The sequence below is a fragment of the Panthera onca genome, chromosome C1, assembly GCF_046562875.1.
Source record: "Panthera onca isolate mPanOnc1 chromosome C1, mPanOnc1 haplotype 2, whole genome shotgun sequence".
Classification (NCBI taxonomy): domain Eukaryota; kingdom Metazoa; phylum Chordata; class Mammalia; order Carnivora; family Felidae; genus Panthera; species Panthera onca.
Window position 1 is genome coordinate 63628809 of NC_138346.1, and position 23269 is coordinate 63652077.

The 23269-nt window shown below is 40.3% G+C and overlaps 1 protein-coding gene across 6 annotated transcripts in view; it reads left to right on the forward strand.

Annotated features, from left to right (window-relative positions):
* LRP2 (LDL receptor related protein 2) overlaps positions 1 to 23269 on the forward strand; it is a 198753-nt gene that overhangs the window by 139762 nt on the left and 35722 nt on the right. For all 6 annotated transcript variants that reach the window (XM_078451168.2, XM_078451170.2, XM_078451169.2 and 3 more), the window contains 13 exons: positions 1164 to 1283; positions 4217 to 4348; positions 6469 to 6670; positions 10141 to 10436; positions 11513 to 12029; positions 13377 to 13529; positions 14049 to 14219; positions 15712 to 15935; positions 17827 to 18004; positions 18972 to 19168; positions 20112 to 20357; positions 20971 to 21093; positions 22092 to 22211. In XM_078451168.2, the coding sequence (XP_078307294.2) occupies positions 1164 to 1283; positions 4217 to 4348; positions 6469 to 6670; positions 10141 to 10436; positions 11513 to 12029; positions 13377 to 13529; positions 14049 to 14219; positions 15712 to 15935; positions 17827 to 18004; positions 18972 to 19168; positions 20112 to 20357; positions 20971 to 21093; positions 22092 to 22211 (2679 nt within the window). The remainder of the gene's footprint in view (positions 1 to 1163; positions 1284 to 4216; positions 4349 to 6468; positions 6671 to 10140; positions 10437 to 11512; positions 12030 to 13376; positions 13530 to 14048; positions 14220 to 15711; positions 15936 to 17826; positions 18005 to 18971; positions 19169 to 20111; positions 20358 to 20970; positions 21094 to 22091; positions 22212 to 23269) is intronic.

The window sequence follows — 23269 nt, forward strand, 5'->3', positions numbered from 1 at the left end:
TGGCTGGATGCCCTACTCCACATATTTCTTCCAGAGAACTGCTCTGACACCTGATCTTTTATAGTTGCAGAGCCATTTCTCCCAGAGACGAGGGCCTTTTGTCTTCAGGAACCCCAGGCAGAATTTGTATGTCAAGTCCTTATATTTACTCCTAATCACCATTAGTAAATGAAATACCTTTTCTGTCTTTTTTAATATGCTTGAGTTTCAGAAATCTTTATTCCATATTTAGCAATTTGGTTCAAATATTTTTCCTGGGTTTGTAGACTGATTTAAAAGGCCTTTCTCATGCTTGATAACTATTACTATAAATAGATGCATAATTTAAGAATTTAATAATTCTCGCCAGGCCAGGGTACAGTCTGAAAGCAAGTGTCAGTTGTAGTATAATAGCAGCAGGAGGAAGCAGAATTCAGGATTTAGCCATCAGACAGGGAGACATAGATTGGAGACAGGGCTGACCTTTGAAGGACCTCTGCTTCCTCATCAATTTTACCCCTGGAAAATCATCAGATATTATGGATCAAAACAAGGGAGCCTCGTAGACCAGAAGATTTCTAAAACTTGATTCTAGTTCGTACCCACATAACAATTTAGAAAATACATCTGAACTAGAGTTACCCACGTTTACACAAGACAAGAATCAATATTCAAACATAGGCAGAGTCATTTACTCAAAGGTCCCATATAACAAGGATGAATAAGAACACAGATGTGCTAACTTTTTAGAACCATGGTCTCAACACAGCCAAAGGATGTGTGTGTAGTGAGCTCAGATATGGTCTTATGTTGTTTTTGCTTTTAATATTATTTCAGTAGAATTTATTTCATTTTAGGTTACAGCAGAAAACATAGAACTAAGTCTTCTTATACATTATTTGTGGTTTCGTGTGTCAAAGAGATATTTTAACAAATAAAATTTACTTTTGGGTTTCTAGAATCTAGAAAGAAAAATTCTGGAAAACTGAAGCAGTATTGCCTGTCTTCTCTTTCTCACCTACATCTCCCTTCCTGTGGAAAGTTTATAAAAAACCCTTTTCCCAGGCCTCAGTCTTCCCTCCCTGGCACCTGTTACTTAGTTCAGAGATATAGGCAGATGGTTAAGAATGATGGGAACAAGCTTGTGTTTTACTCCTGGGTTTTACCTTCTTTTCATCCTCCAGCTACTCACACATGCAACAATGAGGAGTTTAAATGCACGTCTGGACGTTGTATCCCCAGACACTGGTACTGTGACGAGGAAGCAGATTGTCCTGATGGCTCTGATGAACCTGACACTTGTGGTAAGAGAGTAATAAGCAAGCATGACAAGCATTATGATGCAGCTAGAGAACCTCTTCTAGCTACTTCCACACACAGAGTAGGCTCATGGCTGCCTAATGTTTGCACTCTGCTCTTACTCTCAGTTAAGATGATGAAACCACTCAGCAGACATTCATTAAAAACCCATTTGTGTAGGGTACTGTGTGGGGAGCTGATCAGGGTGTGGAGGTTGCTGCCTAATAATCATGAAATGAGATTATGTTGGTGATACCCTAATACTGTGCCTGGCTTTTAAACTCCATTAATTTTAATTGACTGTGAATTGGAATTTCTGAATTTGTTTGAGTTCTGGCCCATAAGGCTGTGGGAGGATCCAAGAGTGATTGGAATTATCATATATATGGGGAAGGGGCATATTATGGGCACATGTCCTCCTCCAGTTTATGTGCCAACTTATGAAAGGTAAGGTCCCAGGGTCTTCTGAGTTTCCCAAGAAGTTTCAGAGACCCTCTGGTTGTATTCCTGGAGACAGTTGTGCCTATTTATTTGGGGGGTGCTATTAACCTTAAAAGTTCTAATCTATATCCGTGCACATTTTTTTAATATAACTGTCATTGCTTTTTTATCTGTCAATAAATCAGTCTACAAACTATGACCATGGCCGGCTGCCTGTCTTTATGATGTTTTATTAGAATGCAGCCACGTTTTGTCTATGGCTGCTTTTGTGCTACAATGGCAGTGTCAGGTGGGTGTGACAGAGAACATATGTCCTGTAAGCCTAAAATATATGCTATCTGGTTAAGAGAGACCTGTGCTATCTGGTTGCACAGTCTTCACATTCCTTTTTAATGGCAGTATGATATTCCATTGAGTGGTTATATTACCTTTGAGTTAACTGCCTCTATTTTAAGCACTTCGATTGCTTTTATCTTTTCCCTTACTATAAATACAGCTGCAGTAAAATCATTATATATAAAGCTTTTTATTTGGGGGGTATTTTCTTAGTACCATTTTCATAATTTTACAGCTGAATCCAGACTGTTTTCTATTCCCGTTTTTTCTCAGGTTCAAATACTGTGGCTAATAGTTGGAGAGTGGTATTTGACGCTCTTTGCCAAGTTCTTTTTTCCCAACATTGAAAGTTTTGTAGAAAGCAAAGGGCACGTAGAGTTGTGAGGATCTATACAGGAAATAAATAACTGTTAGGTGAGTAGAATAGTGTTAGAGATTGGTTTAGATATATGACTGATTGGTTCAAATATATGAAGAGTAAGTATAGTTTCCAGACTTCTCCATGGGAACCAAAGTCAATAACTGCAGTTGGTACCAGCTGCCTGTCACAATGAAATAAAGATAAACTCAGAATCTATATAGGAATACATTCTCACAATACGAAGGAGTTTTATTTTATTTTTATTTTTTAAAAGTTTATCTATTTTGAGACAGATGGGGGGGGGGGTGGAACACTTGGGGGAGGGGCAGAGAGAGAGGAGAGAGAAAAAGAATCCCAAGCAGACTCCATGCTGCCAGTGAGGAGCCTGACGTGGGGCTCGAACCCAAAAACCGTCTGATCATGACCTGAGGCAAAATCAAGAGTCAGTTGCTTAACTAACTGAGCCACCAGGCACCCCGGGAGTATTATTTTAAAGAAATAGTAAGATGTACACAAAAAAGCGAAATTTTCATTTTCTTAGACTTCTCTAATCTCACTCCCCAGAGATAATCACTGCTAAGGGTGAGTGTGAATTCTCCTTACCTTTTTCTGTATATCCTAATATATAGTTTCAAAAACACACACAAATGGAGACCTCACTATGCATATTTGTCTGCAGCGTTGCCCATTTCAGCTTAACAACATCTTGTCAGCACTTTAGCAAACACAAAGCTACTTATTCCTTTGCCCTGCCATCTCAAGGATGGACGGCCCGTGTGTTGTTTCCTTTTCTTAACTGATGGATGTTGAGGATATTTCCATTTTTTCACTATGAAAAATAATACTGGAATGAACATCCTTTTAGAAACCTCTTGGTGCATATGTGGGAAGATTCTTAAAGGCTGGATTTCTAGAAGTATGTTTTGTGTGTGTGTGTGTGTGTGTGTGTGTGTGTCCGTGTGCCAAAGGGACCGTGTCTCTTTGTAGGCTGTAGTCATGCGTACTCCTTCCTTAGCAGCTTATGAAAGGTCCTGTTATCCTTACTCTTATCATTGGGCTGCCTTTTTCATAGTTAAAATTTAATGTACTTTGCCCTAGGTTAATTTTGAGAGGTCCCTGGGTGTATGGACCTGTGACAAATAGTTGATAGGGACATGTGGGGTTATGATGGAAGAATTTGAATCAGTGATGGCTAATTCAAAGCATAAGGGTGTCTTATCAGTTTAATTCAACAAATATTTCTTGAGCACTTAGGTTCTAAACACTTCCAGACTATGTCAGTAAAGAATTCGAAGATCCCTGTCCACACGGGGCTTATATTCTAGTGAGGGGGGACAGGCAACAAAACAAGTAAGTGAATTGTATAGCATGTTGAAAGGTGATAAGTGCTATGGAGAAAAGCAAAAATGAGAGGAGGAATACGGGGATCAGGCATGCTGGGAGATGGTTTGTGCCAAACAAAATGTTTTTGAATGAAAGTAGAAAAGAATGAAATGAATGAAATAGTTATTTATACCCTCTTGGGAAAAGACTGTTATTCCTCTATCATGCCTGAAAGGGAATATCGAGTCTCATCCTGGTAACAAAAGATAATGAGAGCTTTGCACTGTCAGTCAAGTACTTCAATCTCAGAACACTGGTCATTGGTACAACACTCGTTGGAAGACCCAGCATAGCTGTACACAGCTGGGTAGTGCTCTGTTTCAGGTTTTTAGACAGTCTGTGGGATAGCAGGCTTCTGTTAAGATTTTTGGACTACAGACCACTTTTCCCCTGAGAGTGTTTTATATCTTTTCTCAGAGTACCATGAAGCAACATGTTTAAGTAATGAGTTCAAGTGTGACAGTGGGAGGTGCATACGAAGAGAATGGATCTGTGACGGTGATAATGACTGTGGGGACATGAGTGACGAGGATGAAAGGCACCACTGCGGTAAGTGAAACCATTCATTCCTCTGCAGAGTCACATTCCATGGAAGGTTGGGAGATTAGTTTTTGTGTCTTTGGAGAGTATGATTGTCAGCAGATTCCTCTTTGGTTGTGTACTAGTAAAATGTTACCATTTTTTTCCACTCTGAAATTGTTTGATAGCATCCACTTCAATGCTTTAATCTGATAAAAATTATTTTAATATTTTTTTCTTTCTCTTGCATTTAGCTAACAGAAATAATGTCCTACATTTCTGAAGCAGATAAAGAGAACTCAATCTTTTTTTAAAACTTTTTTTAAATTTAATATTTTTATTTTTTAAGTTACATCCAAGTAAGTTAGCATATAGTGCAATAATTATTTCAGGAGTAGATTCCAGTGATTCATCCCCTACATATAACATCCAGTGCTCATCCCAACAAGGGTTTTCCTTAATGCCCCTTGCCCATTTAGCCCATCCCCTCACCCACAACCCCTCCAGCAGCCCTCAGTTTGTTTTCTACATTTAAGAGTCTCTTATAGGGGCGCCTGGGTGGCTCAGTCGGTTAAGCGTCCGACTTCAGCTCAGGTCATGATCTCGCAGTCTGCGAGTTCAAGCCCTGCATCAGGCTCTGGGCTGACAGCTCAGAGCCTGGAGCCTGTTTCGGATTCTGTGTCTCCCTCTCTCTCTGACCCTCCCCTGCTCATGCTCTGTCTCTTTCTGTCTCAAAAATAAATAAATGTTAAAAAAAAAATTAAAAAAAAAAAAAGAGTCTCTTATATTTTGTCCCCCTCCCTGCTTTTATATTATTTTTGCTCCCCTTCCCTTATGTCCATCTGTTTTGTATCTTAAATTCCACATATGAGTGAAGTCATAGAATATTTATTTGTCTCTCTCTGACTGAAATTTTGCTTAGCATAATGCCCTCTGGTTCCATCCACGTGGTTGCCAATGGCAGGATTTCATAAGAGAACTCCATTACCAACAGAGCATGGAACTCTTAGCTAAGATGTCTTAGAAGAGCATCTTTCCATGGTAAAATGATAAAAACAATGGTTTGCTGATGTTTGCGTTTCATCGTAACCCCTTATGTCATTGACTTTGGTGGTTGTCTATAGCTCCACATGTACTCAGTCCATTAAAATGGGGAGTTGGCAGCTGCACAAACAGACTGTGGCATGTACTTTTCTCCCAGCTCCACTCAGCAAGACACCCCCTCCTTTTGTCTCCCATTCATCCACAATGAAATTGGATAAAATACCAGTTCTTTTATCCTGCAGGCATTAATGATTAGCATCTCATCTTTTTCCTAACAGTTGTCATGGTTGCTGAAAACTCTTGTTGACATATTTCTCTCCTATATACCCTAATTCTACTTAGGTGGTAGCTGTAATGTAGTTGAAAAAGCCCTAAATTTGGAGGAAAAAAAAAAAAGACCTAGGTTTGAAGCCCTAGGTCTTTAGAAAGGTCTGTGACTTGGACTCATCTGGTTAACCACTTTGAACTTTATTTTTTATCTGAAGAATTGGCATAAAAATACCTATCCTGCATTGTGTTTTTTTTAAAGTATTTATTTTGAGAGACAGAGTGTGGGGGAGGGGCAGAGAGAGGGAGATAGGGAGAGAGCAAATACCAAGCAGGTTCCGCACTGTCAGTGCTGAGCCCGAAGCGGGGCTCGATCTCATGAACTATGAATTCAAGAGTTCTATGCTCAACTGAATCACCGAGGCGCCCCTCACGTTGTGTTTTTGTAATTACAGTTTGTTAGCCAAAAATTGTTATCAAGTATAGGGCATTTTTGGTGTAAAGATAACAAAATGGGAGTAGTTTTCTGAAGCTCCAAGAGAAATACATGATTTTAGATCAATTATATGGAAAACTAAGCAAGGTATTTATTTCCTACTTCTGAAAAAAAAAAAATCCAAGGTCCAGAGCAATTAAAATGGAATTTAGAAGGTATTTTTTATTATAATCTTTTATTATGATAGTGATTTGTCTATTTGTCAATGTGTTTTTACCCTCATTTGCTTTCATCCCTCAGGCTATTAAATAACATAAAGCAAGAGAAATAATGGCTCAGAATGAATTCAACTGCTAGAATGAGTTGTCATGTGGTTTCTGATTCTTGTGTGCTTTGGTTTCAGACAGTCACAGCTGCTCAAGTTCTGAGTTTCTCTGTGCAAATAATGTGCCTCCATCCAGGAAGTGCATTCCCCAGTCCTGGGTCTGTGATGGTGATGCGGATTGTACTGATGGCTCTGATGAGCATCAAAATTGCACAAGGAGATCTTGCTCTGGAAATGATTTCACCTGTAGTAATGGACGGTGTGTCCCACACTCATACAGGTGAATTGGGGATTAACAAATTTCTCAGTAACCTCAAATGTCCAAAGGGGCAGGGGTAGCTTATCCATTAGGCATAGTGACCACAATGCCTAGGGTCCATAGAAATTTTAGTGGCTTATAAAAATTTTTGGATTTCTTTCAAAATCAAAGGAAAAAAATGAGAGTTTAGATCAAATAAAGTATTTTAACATATAATATTAATATATTTGCCTTTGTGCCAATGTGATCATTAAGTACAATTTTTAATATTTTCATGGAGAAAGGGGCCCATGATGGTAAAAGGGTTTATGGCTCATGAAAGTTACAATGTGGACCTTGCATAGAGGGCCAGGGAGATTAATGAAGTGGGCTTGATATAAGAAAATTCTTTCCAGAAGTAGGTGACACTCTTGGTTTTCCACTTGGAATAGAGGAATGGGTACAAGAAATTCCTCGTTTTCTTTTCTCTGCTATAAGGAAAATAACAAAAGAAACATGATCATAAATGGAGCTTGGCACTTACAGCCAATGAAACAGCGGGGAGAGGAAGGTGAGGTAAACTGAGAACACACCTTCTAGCTAAGAGATACAAACGCTGTTCAACATTGTGTGGGAGTGCTGATCTGTTTTTAGAGAAATTGGAAATATGGATTTTCATATGGAATAGTCTGATTTTAAGTGCTGGAAACAAAATTTAAAATCCGAAGAGCACTACAGGTCAAATAGATTCAGTGCCCAGCCTGCCAGCATCGGAAACCTCTCCTGTAATATTCTGTTGCTTGATTTCTTGTCACTTTCTCCAAATGGGCCATTCCAAAGGTTTATACTTTTTTGGTGCCCCGCCTTCTCACTATCCCCACATGGCCAATTTTTGGATATACAGGGAAGTAGAGCAGAAAAATGATGTGTAGATTTCAATCCTGATGGACTAGGGGAATAGTAAGAACATTAACAAAAGGAGGGGGTTCAGGAGGGAGTTGGCTCTATGTGGACAGCAAGTCTGATGTCGTGGGACTTCCTGAGGTGAAAATGTGTATCGGGCATTTGGACACATAGAACTGGAGCTAAGAAAAGATGTTGCACGTGCCAAGGTCTGTTAAAAGACATACATGCATACGGATAGCAACAGGAACTGTCAGCTTACAGTTTGCTAAGGAAGGAGATGGAAAAGATACACAATGCTGGTGCAAGATTAGAGCAGCCGAGCTTCTGGAACCATGTGCTTTGGGGCAAGCAGGCCTTCAACAGTACCCGGAAGTACTTCTGGAATCCAGTGTGGTATGGAACTGTGTGTTCATGATGGTAGTCCTGAGGAAGCCAGAGAAGGTCAAGTTGCGTTCTGTGAATGCTGCAAAAGGAGCAGGGACTTGGCAGGATGACGAAAAAATGGTAGTGACGAAGCCCAAGTAGACACAGCTGAGAGCTGGTCGTATTGATACCCTGAAGACATTCAGGAGACAGAGCTGTCTCTTTTAGTAGTGAGATTGCGTTTCCGTATGCTTTGTCTATATTTAATGGATATGGATGTGTTCTGTAGATTTTAAATTTTTGTAAATGAAAGTGAATAATATATTTTCTCCTTATTTGCTCAAGAGTTCTTTTATGCTCTTCTGCTATTTGTTCTTCTGAATTCAGTAAATATTTAGTATCATCAGTCTGAGATATATTCTGAAAACCTAGCCTTAGGAGCTACAGAAGAGAATTGTATCAGATCTTAATTTTTTATGTCAGATTCTAGATTTCTCTACTTCCTTTCTGAACTTTCTGAGTTCTGTCTCATTACATTACTACTGTGATCTTTCAGCTGACTTCCCCTGTCCTACCAAACTTTTATTGATTGCATCTTTTCCTTTCTTTGTTCCTTACTTCCTCCCATTCTTCCTCCCTCTCTCTCCCGCTCTCCCTCCCAAGTGGTTGTTTTTTGTTTTTGTTTTTGTTTTTGCCTCAGCTTTCTGAATTGCTTAGCCAAGAGCTATGGCAGAGCAACAACAACAAACAGCGACAAATACTTCTTATCTGGACACATGAGCGATAGAGTCTAACATAACCTTGGGTTCTCTTCTTTTTGCCAGTAGTGGCTACTAAGAGCCCTCTTAATGTGCATCCTTTTGCTTGCTTGGCAGAGTGTGTGTTCCCCCATTTTGTATGGTGATATAGGAGATCAGTTTTCCTATTGATTTTTTTTTTCTTGGCTCATTATGATGTTGCTGAAGAACCTGGATGAGGCTGAGTTGTGAGCAGCTTTCTGGAATATTGATGTGCTGTGATGTCCAAAAACCTGGTGATTTGCTTTTCTAAGTTCAGAGTTGGATCTAAACTAGAGGATAGACAGCATCGGTGTTTCAGATCATTTGGAAATGAGTTAAATAGGTCCCAGGACACCAAATGGGGTTAAACCAGCTTCCTCTGATCACAGCTTTTTTTTTTTTACCGTTACATGCACTCATTTTGTTATGAATCACTTTGCCAGTGCCCTAGGTTTGTGGGTGGCATTGCTGATTAGCGACCTGACCATAGATCAGTTGTAAAATTGACCACATTCAGCTTTGGTACCTTAACATCTTTTAATACTGTGCCTCTAGCTCCTATGCCCTCCATGGTAACTCCTTTTATGAACTATCAAACATTAGCTTTACCAATCCTTGTTCAAGATTCCTTTATACTTATGAATTCCTTTATTATGAATTTCATGATTCCTTTATACTTATGTTTTGTTACTGTCAACGAGACCCTCATCAGTAACCATAACTTTCATGGGATTTTGAAGTAATATAGAGAGGAGAGACCAGTCTCTCCTCTGAGGAGAGACCCACAGAATTTCAGGGAACTATGTTGTCCTCGTGATGCCTGGGAATGCTAGGTCCACGGACAATAATAGGAAATGCCTTGTTCCTTTGCCCTTAGCCCATACTTAACTTTTAGTTTTTCTTCCTTCCCGTCACCATGACCACTCACATCTCATGACAGGTGGCAGGGTATCATAAATAAAGATGGAAGAACAGGACAATGAAAACATTCCTGCAACTGGAAGATATGTTAGGGGACACATAATAATCTCATCATTTATAATATATTTTCACTTGGGTATGGCCACTTCTATCACATGGCTATGCAGGATATTTCCCGTGCCCATAAGTTGTCATCATTATCTGATGATTAGATATTATGAACACCAAATCTATAAAAGTTGTGTTTAATTAGTCAACTGCTTAAAAATGAATATGATTATTTTTAATATCTCTAGATCCACATGTCTAATGGTAGCAACCAGCACCTGGGGAAATCATATGGAATGCTAAATGTTAGATTCTTCTTGAGCTGGAGATTGGTGGGGTTCCCTCTCTGGGGGAGAGGGAACTAAGGACATGGGTGGTCTTGTTACTGAAATGGTTCACCTGATGTTCAGGTAGAAGAAGAAAGCAAAGTCCCAAGTAGGTGATAGTTGAGACTTGTCAACCTTTCCAAGTGTGGTACTGGGTCTCATTACACAGGTGTGACCGGCGCAATGACTGTGGTGACTACAGTGATGAGAGGGACTGCTTGTACCCCACCTGCAGTGAGAGCGAGTTTACCTGTCAGAACGGGCTGTGCATTTATAAGCAGGAAGTCTGTGATGGGGAAAATGACTGTAGAGATGGATCTGATGAGGAGGAGCACTTGTGCCACACTCCAGAGACTACGTGCCCCCCTCATCAGTTCAAGTGTAACAACGGGAACTGCATCGATATGGTAAAAGTCTGCAACCACCTAGATGACTGCTCAGACAACAGTGATGAGAAAGGATGTGGTGAGTATAGCAGAAGCTTCGGGAAAAGGAAAACAGGGAGACTGAATGTGGATTCTCAACCCTTTATGACTCACAGGGACTTCCCAGTCTGTCCTCTAAATAGTATATCACTAGGAAATTACTATTGCTTGTCTATCAGAACGCAAGGATTTCTTGGTATATAAGGTCAGTACACAAACATTGTTCAGCTAATTCATCAGTTGGGCAGTTATTACAGAGAATGGAAGATGAACAAATTCATACCATTGGTAGTTAAACAGCATTGTTAAACAGGGCAAACAGTGTTGATTCTCTTTGAACCCTTGAAATGACTCGTTGCCTGAGCTGTCCCTCTGCTAGGATTCCTTTGCCTATTCATTTTCATCCTCAGGTGACCGAAGGGGAGAGTTTTAAACCCCCTCTCACTCTAACCTCCCCAGGTAAACCAGTTGAGCATTTACAAAACATAGAATTAACGGGAACATGTTATCTTCCCTGCGTAGTTTCTGGGTGAGCTTGGCTATGTGTCACAGGACCAGCTACAAGTACACTTAGGAGACTGCTGGCCGGCTCATCCTATCTTATGAGAGCCAAATGTCTACATCTCTTCCCAGCTCCCTGTTCAGTGATGTCGCCCTGGTAACCTGGAATTGGTCATGTGAGAGAGTCATACCATGGAAATGGGAGATGCTACAAATCACAGCATTCCTCTACCTACCCGCCCCCCCTCCCCGAGATGCTGTTTTACCAGCATAACACCTGCCAGGCTCTTTCCTTTTGCTCTTCTTTCTCCTCTCTCCCGCCATTTTACTTTTTAAATTATTAGTTACAAGGAGAGTAGCAGGTATAGGATTAGAAGTCAAACTTAATCTTACTAGTTATATTAGTTGTTCAAACCACCAGTGAAGCATTAAGTAGGGGAGGAAGTTGAAAAATGGTGACTTTTGAATAATCTATGGCCTTTAGAAAGCCCTTATTGTCTGTCTTCCTTTAGCATGTTTCATTAAGAATTGGGCCGTCGAGTGGGAAGCTTGACCCATTATGGTGGGTCCTTGGTGGACATTTTAGCTTCTCTAATACCTGTCTTTTACTTACAGGTGTTAACGAATGCAATGACCCTTTACTAAGTGGCTGTGACCAAAACTGCACAGACACCCTCACCAGTTTCTATTGTTCTTGCCGTCCTGGTTACAAGCTTATGTTTGACAATCGGAGTTGTGATGATATTGATGAATGCAAGGAGACGCCCTTTGTCTGTAGCCAGAAGTGTGAGAATGTAATGGGTTCTTACATCTGTAAGTGTGCCCCAGGCTACCTCCGAGAACCAGATGGAAAAAGCTGTCGGCAGAACAGTAACATCGAGCCCTATCTCATTTTTAGCAACCGTTACTATTTGAGAAATCTAACTCTAGATGGCCATTTTTACTCCCTCATTTTGCAAGGACTGGGCAATGCTGTGGCATTGGATTTTGACCGAGTAGAAAAGAGACTGTATTGGATTGATGCAGAGAATAAAGTCATTGAGAGAATGTTTCTGAATAAGACAAACAGGGAGATAGTCATAAACCACAAACTACCAGCTGCAGAAAGTCTGGCCGTAGACTGGGTTACCAGGTAAGAAAACATGGAGGAGCTTTTTAAAAGTTAAAAGGCTTTTAAGAAATATTATAGGCAATGTTTTCAGCTTTGTAAAAATATTTGTTTGTCTATTTATTTGAGACAGAAAAACAGAGTGAGCAGGGGAGGGGCAGAGGGAGAGAGGGAGACATTCCCAAGCAGGCTACGCACTGTCAGCTCCGAGCCCAATGTGGGGCTTGAACTCAGGAGTCGTGAGATCATAACTTGAGCTGAAACCAAGAGTTGGACGCTCAACTGACTAAGGCACCCAGGTGCCCCTGTTTTTATCTTAGAGAATTGAATCCAAGCTTGTGGACACCTCATTCATCAGGATTTACCCAACTGAATTAACTGGCAATGCTTGTAGATTTATGCATACTCATTTCCTCATTCTCATCCTTAAAAGGATGCTGCCATGCTAATAGTTAAATAGTCTGAACATCCAGGTTGGTTGGAACAGGGGTCCCCTCTTGCAAGGAGACATTCATTCTCCTTCGAGTTGGAACTGACCATCAGATCTTAAATGACCCTCAAATTCTAGGGGGCATTGAATCCTTTGCTTTAAGACTCTGGTGAAAGTCGTGAACCTCTTGCTGGATAAAAGCACTTAGAACATTTACACTCGCACAACTTTGCATTGGTTTTAGAAGGTTCATAGATCCCTCAAAGCCTCACCTATGCTGATGGTAGATTAAGGACCACAGATTAAGAATAGAAAATAAATGGATTTTACTGAATAGCAATATATTTAGAACTGAAATATCCTTGAGATAGAAGTTTCTAAAAGATTCTAATAAGTGTCTGAAGGTTCTTAAGTTTGATTAAGTAAGATTGCCCAGAATAAGCAACTCATTTTGTCAGCCTAGTCTGACAGGGCCAGGGAGGGGTAAGGTTTCTCTGTATCTTAAGGTTGTCATAATTCAGAGTTCCTTCGCGCGGTCTCAATAATTCACTTAGACAAGTCTGCTTCCTTGGCTCTCTCATATGACACTAATTGCTTTCCCTTCTGTGACCCTGCTCCTCTAAGCCTTTACATTGCCTGAGAAGGATGCCCTATGCTGCATTAAGAAAGTAAAGCCAAAATCCTTATTCGAGGTGTGGCCCCAGAATTCCCTATGTGACAATCTCTTTAAGGTGGGAATTGTAGTTCACAATCTTGAATCTTCTGTTGCCTCATTGCAGGAAGGTTAGTTTCCTGTTTCCCCTTGCCCCTGTTTTCTTGGGAGAAAGTGCCTTCTAGCAGTGGTCTTTGTGATTCCACCATAGTACGGATAGGAAACTTGGTAGCTAAACCGTTTAACAAGCAAAATGGCTTTATCGGTAACTCCTGGCCTTTCATTTCAGAAAACTCTACTGGGTGGATGCCTACCTGAATTGCCTCTCTGTCTCTGACCTTGATGGTCGATACCGCCGCAAGTTGGCCGAGCACTGTGTGGATGTCAACAATACCTTCTGCTTTGAAAATCCCAGAGGAATTGCCCTCCACCCTCAATATGGGTATTGTCTCCCTGTCATCTTGGGCTCTTCTCTCATGCCCTTATTCTGCCTCTGTAACCAAAAAGGCTGTTCACATACTTATCTCAAGGCCAATGTCTTGCTGGGATTTGTCTTCTGCTTTTCTTAACTGGTAAATGGTTTAGTTATAATGGGTAGAAGCATGGCGTACTCAAATGATATTCATCAATTGTTCTGTTTGCTATGACATACCATTTCACTTTTCAAGTCACCTGTTTTGGCTGCATGCAGAGAAAATTGAGGTTAAAAAAAAAAAACCAAAACACCACCTCTACTGAACTCTCCATGTGAAACCCACTGAAATCCCTAGTTAATCATGTTCATTCTTGAGCATTTCCTATACATCATCCTTTTTAAAGATTGTTTTCTGTTAGTTCTCTTTCCTTTCTGAGAGACTCTGTAGCATGTCAGTTCTATGTCTCTATTTGGAGAAAAGCTATGTCTTTTGGCTATTGACTTCTTTCGGCTTCAAGGACTGACCCTTTGTGTTTTCTCCAACAGGCATGTCTACTGGGCAGACTGGGCTCACCGAGCATACATTGGGAGAGTAGGCATGGATGGAGTGAATAAGTCTGTGATTATTTCTACCAAGATAGAGTGGCCCAATGGCATCACCATTGACTACACCAACGATCTACTCTATTGGGCAGATGCCCACCTGGGTTACATTGAGTACGTACAGAAAAAAGGATAAAGTAAACTGGGCAACTGTTTATTCCAGGGCTTCTGTTGCCAGTGTGTTATTCCCAGGCAGCTTCTAACTACCTGTGTGTTAGAAGTCACTTGGAAGTCATTTCTAAACAAAACTGCCTATAGGCAATTCACTGAGCTCTGTGGTTATGGTATAGTAGAAAGAATGTGAAGATTGAAGCCAGATAGATTAGGTTTTTGTCCTGGTGCTTTCATTTCTTATTGCTTTTTCATCTAGGAAATGGAGGTAGTAAACTCTCCCTTATTATAGACAGCTTGGTGCTCAACTCGTCTTAATTTTCTTATCCTTTTTTTAACCTTTTTTTTTTTTTTTTAAATTTAATGTTTATTTTAGAGAGAGAGAGAATGCACGCGTGCACCCGAGTTGGGGAGGGGCAGAGAGAGAGGGAGACACAGAATCTGAAGCAGGCTCCAGGTTCTGAGCTGTCAGTGCAGAACCTGATGTGGGGCTCAAATTCATGAACCGTGAGATCATGACCTGAGTTGAAATAAGACGCTTAACCGACTGAGCCACCCAGGCACCCCTAACCTTTTTGTTTTTAAAATTGAGACATATAACATTGGTCAAGAAGGTCTTGAAGTTTTCCTATAAGTTACCATAAGTTATCATGTTTTGGAGATATTTTTAATATTGTATGTCTAACATCAAATTTCTTAGCTGCTAGCTCGTTCCACTTCCCATTTGAGTTTTAGGGTCTACTCTAAAATTGATACCAGTATTTTGACATAGACTCATAGCAATGAGCAAGGCAATAGAACTGGAAGGACCTGGAAATCTGGCCATAGATGCTCTATGATATCTTGAAATCAGAAAACCTCCTCTGGAATTTTATTTGTCTGGAAAAGTACTCATCAATAGTGCCCAAGGAATGATTCATAATAAATGTGCTGCCAGGGTATGCAAAGTGAAGCCTTCAGGCCTATACTTTCACTCAGTTAGTATATTCCTTGCAGGTGACACTGAGAACCTCGCTGTCTCTTAAGGACAGCTTCTCCTCAGAAATGTTCATGAAAAGGCAAAATCCCAGCTTTATATTGCTATCCTCTGATTTCTTCCAGTGACTTAGGAAACAAAAATTGTGTCCATCCCAGGATATCAAAAGGATGTTGAATGGAGAACATTAATGTAAGAGGTTATAAGCCTATAAGAGCTGAACCAGCTGCATCTGTAGCAAAGCAACCATGGTTAGGATTTAGGGATTGTTGAACTCCTGTGGCTATTCCTATTTTTTAAGCATGGCTCTTTCAATTTTTACATCTTGTGTTCAGCTAAAATATGTTTTAAGTTTGGTTTTTGTTTAATTAGAGTCTAAGAGTTTCGGGAAGGATCTGAGTGGGCTTCAGTTACCACTAGAAGGTAGAATTTTATTAATTGATTTTTCAGTTCATCTATCCCTAAAGCTATTAGAAGAAAGGAGTTAGCTTCATTAAGTGACTCTTCCTCCCACCCTAGGTATTCTGATTTGGAGGGCCGCCATCGACATACCGTGTATGACGGGACACTCTCTCACCCCTTTGCTATTACCATTTTTGAAGACATTATTTATTGGACAGATTGGAATACAAGGACAGTTGAAAAGGGAAACAAATATGACGGATCAGATAGGACTGTCCTGGTGAACACAACACATAAACCGTTTGACATCCACGTGTATCATCCATACAGGCAGCCAGTTGGTGAGTACGTGACTGAGAAGCCTGGCCCAGTTGCTTTAGTTTCTGTGCATGCCATTCTTATTTCTTTAAACATAAACATAATCTATAAAGAGAATGACATCACTTGTTAGTGTTTCCTGCAAAGCATATGGGAAAGGCTGCTTATAACTTTTTTTTTTTTAATTTAAATTCAAGTTAGTTAACATACAGTATAGTCTTGGCTTCAGAAGTAGAACCTAGTGTTTCATCACTTACATATAACACCCAGTGCTCATCCCAACGGGTGTCCTCCTTAAAGCCAATCACCCATTTAGCCCATTCTCCCACCCACCTCCCCTCCAACCCTCAGTTTCTTCTCTGTCTTTAAGAGTCTCTTATGGTTTGTTTCCCTCTCTGTTTTCATCTTATTTTTCTTTTCCTTTCCCTATATTCATCTGTTGTGTTTCTCAAATTCTGCACATGAGTGAAATCATATGATGTCTGTGTTTCTCTGACTTATTTTACTTAGCATAATACTCTCCAGTTCCATCCACCTTGTTGCAAATGGCAAGATTTCATTCTTTTCATTGCCGAGTAATATTCCATTGTATTAACATACCGCTTCTTCTTTATCCATTTATCAGTTGATGGACATTTGGTCTCTTTCCATAGTTTGGCTATTGTTGATAGTAGTATATAACTTTTTTTTTCTTAACATCTGGTTTATTCTGGGCTTTTGTTTTTAATAAGAATTAACAATTGTTATGTTGCTGTAGTTACTGAGCTGAAGTATTCGGTGAGAGGACTGAAGTATTTTAAAGTGGGTTAAAAATATCATGACATTTCACCCCTAAATACTTAAGAAAGCACCTTTGAAAAATAAGGGCATTTCCTATGTAACCACAATAAATAGTTATTCCATAATACCAATCTATTAAATGATTGATTTAAAGGAAATGTTTAAAAAGAAAATTACAATAATTATAAAACATCATTTATTAAATGTCTATTTGTGTATGACATTTTATGTGTTAAACATATGTTATGCTTGTCATCTGGAAGGTAATAATGTTAAGAGCAAGACAGTGTCTCATAAATTAGGGAAAATTTTTTCTTTTGAACTAATATTCCTCATCATGTAGTTAAAACCATTGTATAATTTAAAGATAATCTAGCAAAGGTCTGGAATATGCTTTGGGGATAGAATGGATTTTGTGGGCCTGCTTTGTTGTGGTGTTTTGTTAAAACATGATAAACTTATAAGTAAGGAAAAATGAGAATTGGCAAAATAAGGATATTCAGGTCCTCCCACCCCCTGGAAGTAAATACTTTTGATATTATTTAAACAGAAGTTCAAATTAGGGGCGCCTGGCTGTATTAGTTGGTAGGGCACAGACTCTGGCTCTTGGAGTCTTGTGTGTGAGCCCCATGTTGGGGATAGAATTTACTTAATAATAAAATATAAGTTCAAATTAATCTTTACCTCCAAGTGATGACCCATAAAATTAGTAAAGGTGCTACTGCACAGTTTACCTGTTCGCTTCATTCTTGGCCATACTTCTATTGCCCATATTCTCAGAATGAAAGAAAAATTTCTAGCATCTGCTAGAAATTAAAACTGTTAGGTTCTGGGCACATGAACTTAAGCTAAGTTCCCCACCTGATCTCCAAAGACTTTGAGAAACACATATTTTCTAGTTCTAAACACCAGTGGGTATGCCTTACTTCTGGTAGCACATAGATCAGTTTTCTCAAAGCATAGCATTGCTTACACAGTTCTACCATCTGTCCTATTTATGAATTTTTGGAAAAAGCATGTAACTGGGATAATGATTTTTCTTATGAGAGGTGACTAGTTTGATTAGGTGAGCAGTCAGCTCACCTGTTCTTGATATTTTAAATGAATGAACATATATTTTCCTTCTTTCACTAGTGAGCAATCCCTGTGGGGCCAACAATGGTGGCTGTTCTCATCTCTGCCTCATCACAGCAGGAGGAAATGGATTCACCTGTGAGTGTCCAGATGACTTCCGAACCATCCATATGGGTGACCTCAACTTCTGCCTGCCCAAGTGCTCTAGCACCCAATTCCTGTGTGCTAACAATGAAAAGTAAGGCTCTCTCTTCCCTCACCCCACTGCCTCTCCATCCCTGTGGACACCCATTGAACTTCGAGAGTCCAAAGGATGGGAATTTCCTAATAAACTCAGATTTTGGGTAATTAATGTGGTTCATTCGGAATGCACCAAGACTCTCTGTCTCCAAGTTCAGATAATATCTCCCATGAATAGAAGCTATTTATTAACCAAAAGGTCATACCTACATATGCAAGTATTTATATTTTAGAGAGAAAGCGAGCTGTGTTTTTTATTTCTAATAAATTGTTCTAGGTGTCAGGCCCAAGACTGTATATGTGCACACTGAAAAATAGTCCTCAAGAGTTGTAGAATTTCTTTCTTTCCCACTCATATACTGGCCTAGCTTCTTAGTTAACTATGCCAGAGGATCCAGGATTATACATTTAAATCCATTTTTGATCATTTGTGTCTGTTACAAAACATGCCCACAGGTTATTTCCCTAACAATGGCTGTAGGCCACTGATGACTGAGTCAGGGGGAGGTGTTAATTCAGATCATCGCATGTAAGATTCAATGGCCGATTAGTCTGCTTAAGTAAAATACCTTAGATTAAGGATCTAGCATATGCCTATCTTGACCTAGGCTGTCAATAAATGTAAGTGCCCTCTACCTTTCCAACCAATACCTGTATGCCTTTTATGTCACCCCAGCAGATATTGCCAACCAATTCCTGCTACCAGAATCACAACCCCAAACACACACTCCACTGTCTTCTGTGGCAGGAATTCAATCGTTAGGTCAAAGCATTTTTTCCAGCATGCATTTGAGTCTTAACCAACCTGTTCCATCTTATCTAGTTAGTTATATTTTCTCTGAAAATACACCACAGTAAAATAGTCCTGCGTATTATCACCTGGGATTCAGGTTTGACATCTTCTCTCTGGATAGCCTCTCCTACCAAGTGTTTTGCTAAGAGAAGTGCTGCGTTTTGTCTGTCAGGTGTATTCCTATCTGGTGGAAATGTGATGGACAGAGAGACTGCTCGGATGGCTCTGATGAACCAGTCCTTTGCCCACAGCGCTACTGCCCATTAGGCCAGTTCCAGTGCAAGGATGGCAACTGTACCAGCTCGCACTTCCTGTGCAACGCTCACCAAGATTGCCCTGATGGCTCTGATGAAGACCAGATTCTTTGTGGTGTGTTGAATTGCTTTATGCCTTCTTTGCCCATTTCTTTTTTTTTTTTTAATTTTTTTTTTAACGTTTATTTATTTTTGAGACAGAGAGAGACAGAGCATGAACAGGGGAGGGGCAGAGAGAGAGGGAGACACAGAATCTGAAACAGGCTCCAGGCTCTGAGCTGTCAGCACAGAGCCCGACACGGGGCTCGAACTCACGGACCGTGAGATCATGACCTGAGCTGAAGTCAGACGCTTAACCGACCAAGCCACCCAGGCGCCCCTCTTTGCCCATTTCTATAGCAGATTGTGTGCGATTGTGATTCTGTGGGGATCTTCTGCATGCCGTAACCCAAAAACTAGTCCACAATCCTAGAAGAAATGTCGCGTCCGTACTATATTTTTATAAAGTAAGGTCTTTATAGGGCAAACAGTTGAGGTAGGTCGTATGTCATCTGCATTCCGTGATTCTTTACCATGTGCTCTGCATGGAAAGAATGCATGCAGGAATCCTCCTGGGGCGCTAACATTGAGGGCGAAATGAGGGTTTCCCACTCTCATTTTAAACAAGGACACTCGTGTGTAATATTTATTTGTGTTTTCATTTTTAAAAGCCAAGAAGGAAACCCTCCAAACGAAAAACAACACATTAATAACAACAAACGTGAAGTTTGAAACACGTTGTCCATTAGGAGAACAGGGAGAGGAGAAGGTGAATTTAGTATGCCATCAGAGAGTAGTCTTGAACCCCTAATTCTGTATGCAAGAGAAAGATATTTATGAATATAGGAGACGGTCATAGTCAAAAGAGTAACTGACTATGTAGTTGTGCTGGTTGACAATAAGCGCATTAGGACGTGAGTCCTCTGAAAAGAAATTGTGATCAGGCTCTCCAAGATCCATCAGTGTAAATTAGGAGCTTCTTTTCCTGACACCTTGCAACGCAATGCCCCTGCTTGCAGAGCATCACCGCTGCGAGTCCAACGAATGGCAGTGTGCCAACAAACGTTGCATCCCAGAAGCCTGGCGGTGTGACTCGGAGAACGACTGCGGGGATAACTCAGATGAAGATGTTTACAACTGTGCCAGCAGGATCTGCCAGCCAGGCTATTTTAAGTGTGCCAATAACCACTGCATCCCTCAAGGCTGGAAGTGTGATGTGGACAATGACTGTGGAGACTACTCGGATGAGCCGGTGTCAGAATGCAGTAAGTGCGAGGGACATGCATGACCCGGATCAGGAAACCAAGGGGCCCCTGCTTTGGCCCCATGGCACACTTCCCGTTGGCTCTCCCTGCTAACTCTGGCACTGCAAGGCCAAGTATGGCTTGCAGGTGGAACCAGACCCAGTTTTGAAAGTGTCTGATTCCTCCTCTCAAGACCCCGAATATCTTACTACCCAGAATATTTTGTATGTTTAGCGCTTTCTCATTTGAGCCTTAGGGCAACACTGTGAGGTAGGGAATGTATTACCAATTCCCACTTTACAGATGAGGAAACTGAGGTTCACATTAAGTGGATGATCACATTTGTATTTCGTGGTAGACCTGACACCCAGGTTTCTTTTTGCTTCAAGCCTGGTTCTCCCCCACCCCAGCCCCCATAGTTATCCTGTAACTGGGATAGTGAAGAAACTTAAGACACTTTCTGTTCTTGGTAAATAGATCACACCTAAAACAGACACATGTTGCCAGAATTAATCCAGTTGGTAACATGATAATTGTTTACTCCTTAATATGACAATGGGGTGGTATCTTTTGGTGCTGTTTTCATGCAGGACTGAGACTTCAGTTCTGACTTTGCTATTTCCTCTCTTTTCAGTGAGCCATCGCTGCGACAACCATACAGAATTCAGCTGTAGGACGAACTACCGCTGTGTCCCACAGTGGGCTGTGTGCAATGGTTTTGATGACTGCAGGGACAACAGTGATGAGCAAGGCTGTGGTAGGAGGGGCTGCAGGGGTTGTGGGGGGAAAGCAAGAAAACCTAAGTGTCAGGTGCCATCTAGGAGATGAGAGTGCATTTCCCGTGTCATTATTGTTCGTCTGTTTAGCTCTGGAACAGTGCCTTCTGATAACATGGCACATTTTTGTAGCATTTTATCAGATAATGGGGGGAGTTTAATGTATATCATCTTAAATGAAATCCCATCCCAAAGGATGTTGTAATTGGGCAAGATGTTAAGATATCAGGAACTTATATAATTTCTCCTAAATGTGGCATCCTTATTCACACTTGACAAATTTAAATTGTCTAATTATATAGATTGATTAAAATTGATGGAAAGATGGTACAGAAAAGATGGGGTATCTGTCTCTAAAAAAATGATTCATCATCAGAGTATTTCTTGTCTGAAGATTTTCATATTCTGAATGTCTCTCTGTCCATACCATCTATTAGAAAGCTGAAGTCACCCCAGCAACATTGACAGAACTTAGGGGCAAAAGGCCCAATGAATTAATAGAATCTGTCAAGGTTAGCCATATACTTTTCACTTGAAACCCGAATGTCTGTGAGTGTATATGCCAGGCTTAGTTGGAAGAGAGTAAGGAAGATAACAGGTTATTTTAACACCGAATTTAATAACACTGAATTTAATCAACTAAAGGCAATGAGATGGAAATGTTCTATTAGCTCGTGGCATCACTTAATCTTCCTTTCCAGGCCTTTGTTGCAAATTTACAAGCCAGATACCAGTTCATTTTTTGAGCAGTTTCTATGAAAGAGAATGAATCTAATTTGTAGCAGTTTCAAGTTTAAGTAGGATAGGTTCAGGTTAGCCAAAAGAGGGATATTGATAGTACATGTTGCTGGTGTTCCTCTCCGGGAGCTTTGAGTCTATGGTAGCATAATTCTCAGATTGTCTCGCAAGAAAGCCAGCACTACCTTGGCATTTCTTGACCTTTGGCTTCTGAAATCTTGGCAATGACTGTGCTTTGTAGAGGAGAGGACGTGCAAACCTTTGGGAGAATTCCGCTGTAATAACCACCACTGCATCCCTCTTCGCTGGAAATGTGACGGGCACAATGACTGTGGAGATAACTCAGATGAGGAAAACTGCGGTGAGTGTTCAGGGTTTTGTGTGCCACTAGAGCTGTGATGCTTGTTCTTTTTGTCCATAACTCAGTTGTCTATGCCATTCTTCCTCGATGGGTAGGATGACAATGACCTGACCTCTTGCTTTCTGCTGACTGCTACATTTCTACTTTTTCTTTGGATAAAGACATAAACATCTCCTTTTAAGATGCTTATAATGAAATTTTGGGGAGAAGGATGTTTACCCAAGTATGTTTTTTGCTTGTTAAACTTATTTATATCTAACTTTTTCTACAAAGAACTTGAGGTGACTTATAATAAATCAAGAACAAATATAACAAGATAAATAGAATAGGAAGAAAAAAAATCAGAATGAAGAGAAGTTAAGGAAGGAAAGGTGCTAACCCAAAGACTTTGCTTCTTAAGCACTTGCCCCAAAATGGCCTTAATAACAGAGGAAAGAGATCTTGAAGGCTAATGGTTAAATGACTGGTCAGGTTTTAGTTCCTCTCTCCCAATGAAGGTGCTAACTACAAAGAATTGGATAGGGAGGTCAAGAAAAGGAATCCAAAGGTCTGGATCATATCAAACTAGATAGTCAGTCTTGAATAACTGGATGCATTCTGAAAACAACTTTGAGACCCTGCCCTGAACGTATTATTAGTGATTCATGATATACATGTCAATTTCAGATCGACTAATACGGAATGCATTCTTTTTTTTTAAGTTAGCCTCACACTCAGTTTGGGGCATGAACTCACAACCCTGAGATCAAGAGTCATATGCTCTGCTGACTGAGCCAGCCAGGTGAATTGTAATATGGAATATATTGTAACTTTGGTCACCTTTTGGAAATAAGAAGTGATCACCGTTTGCCATGGGCAATTGAGAGAATCAGAATGCTGATTGCACCTGCAAATATCAATTGGCTAAAAACTTCTTACATGAAAGTGTGATCCACTGGAATTGTAAATTTGAGAAAGTTCATGTTTAATGCTATTGGAGGTTATCTTGACTATCATGAAATCAACAATTATCTTGAGATTAAATCATATTTGGACAAACCTCTTAATAAAGGTCATTC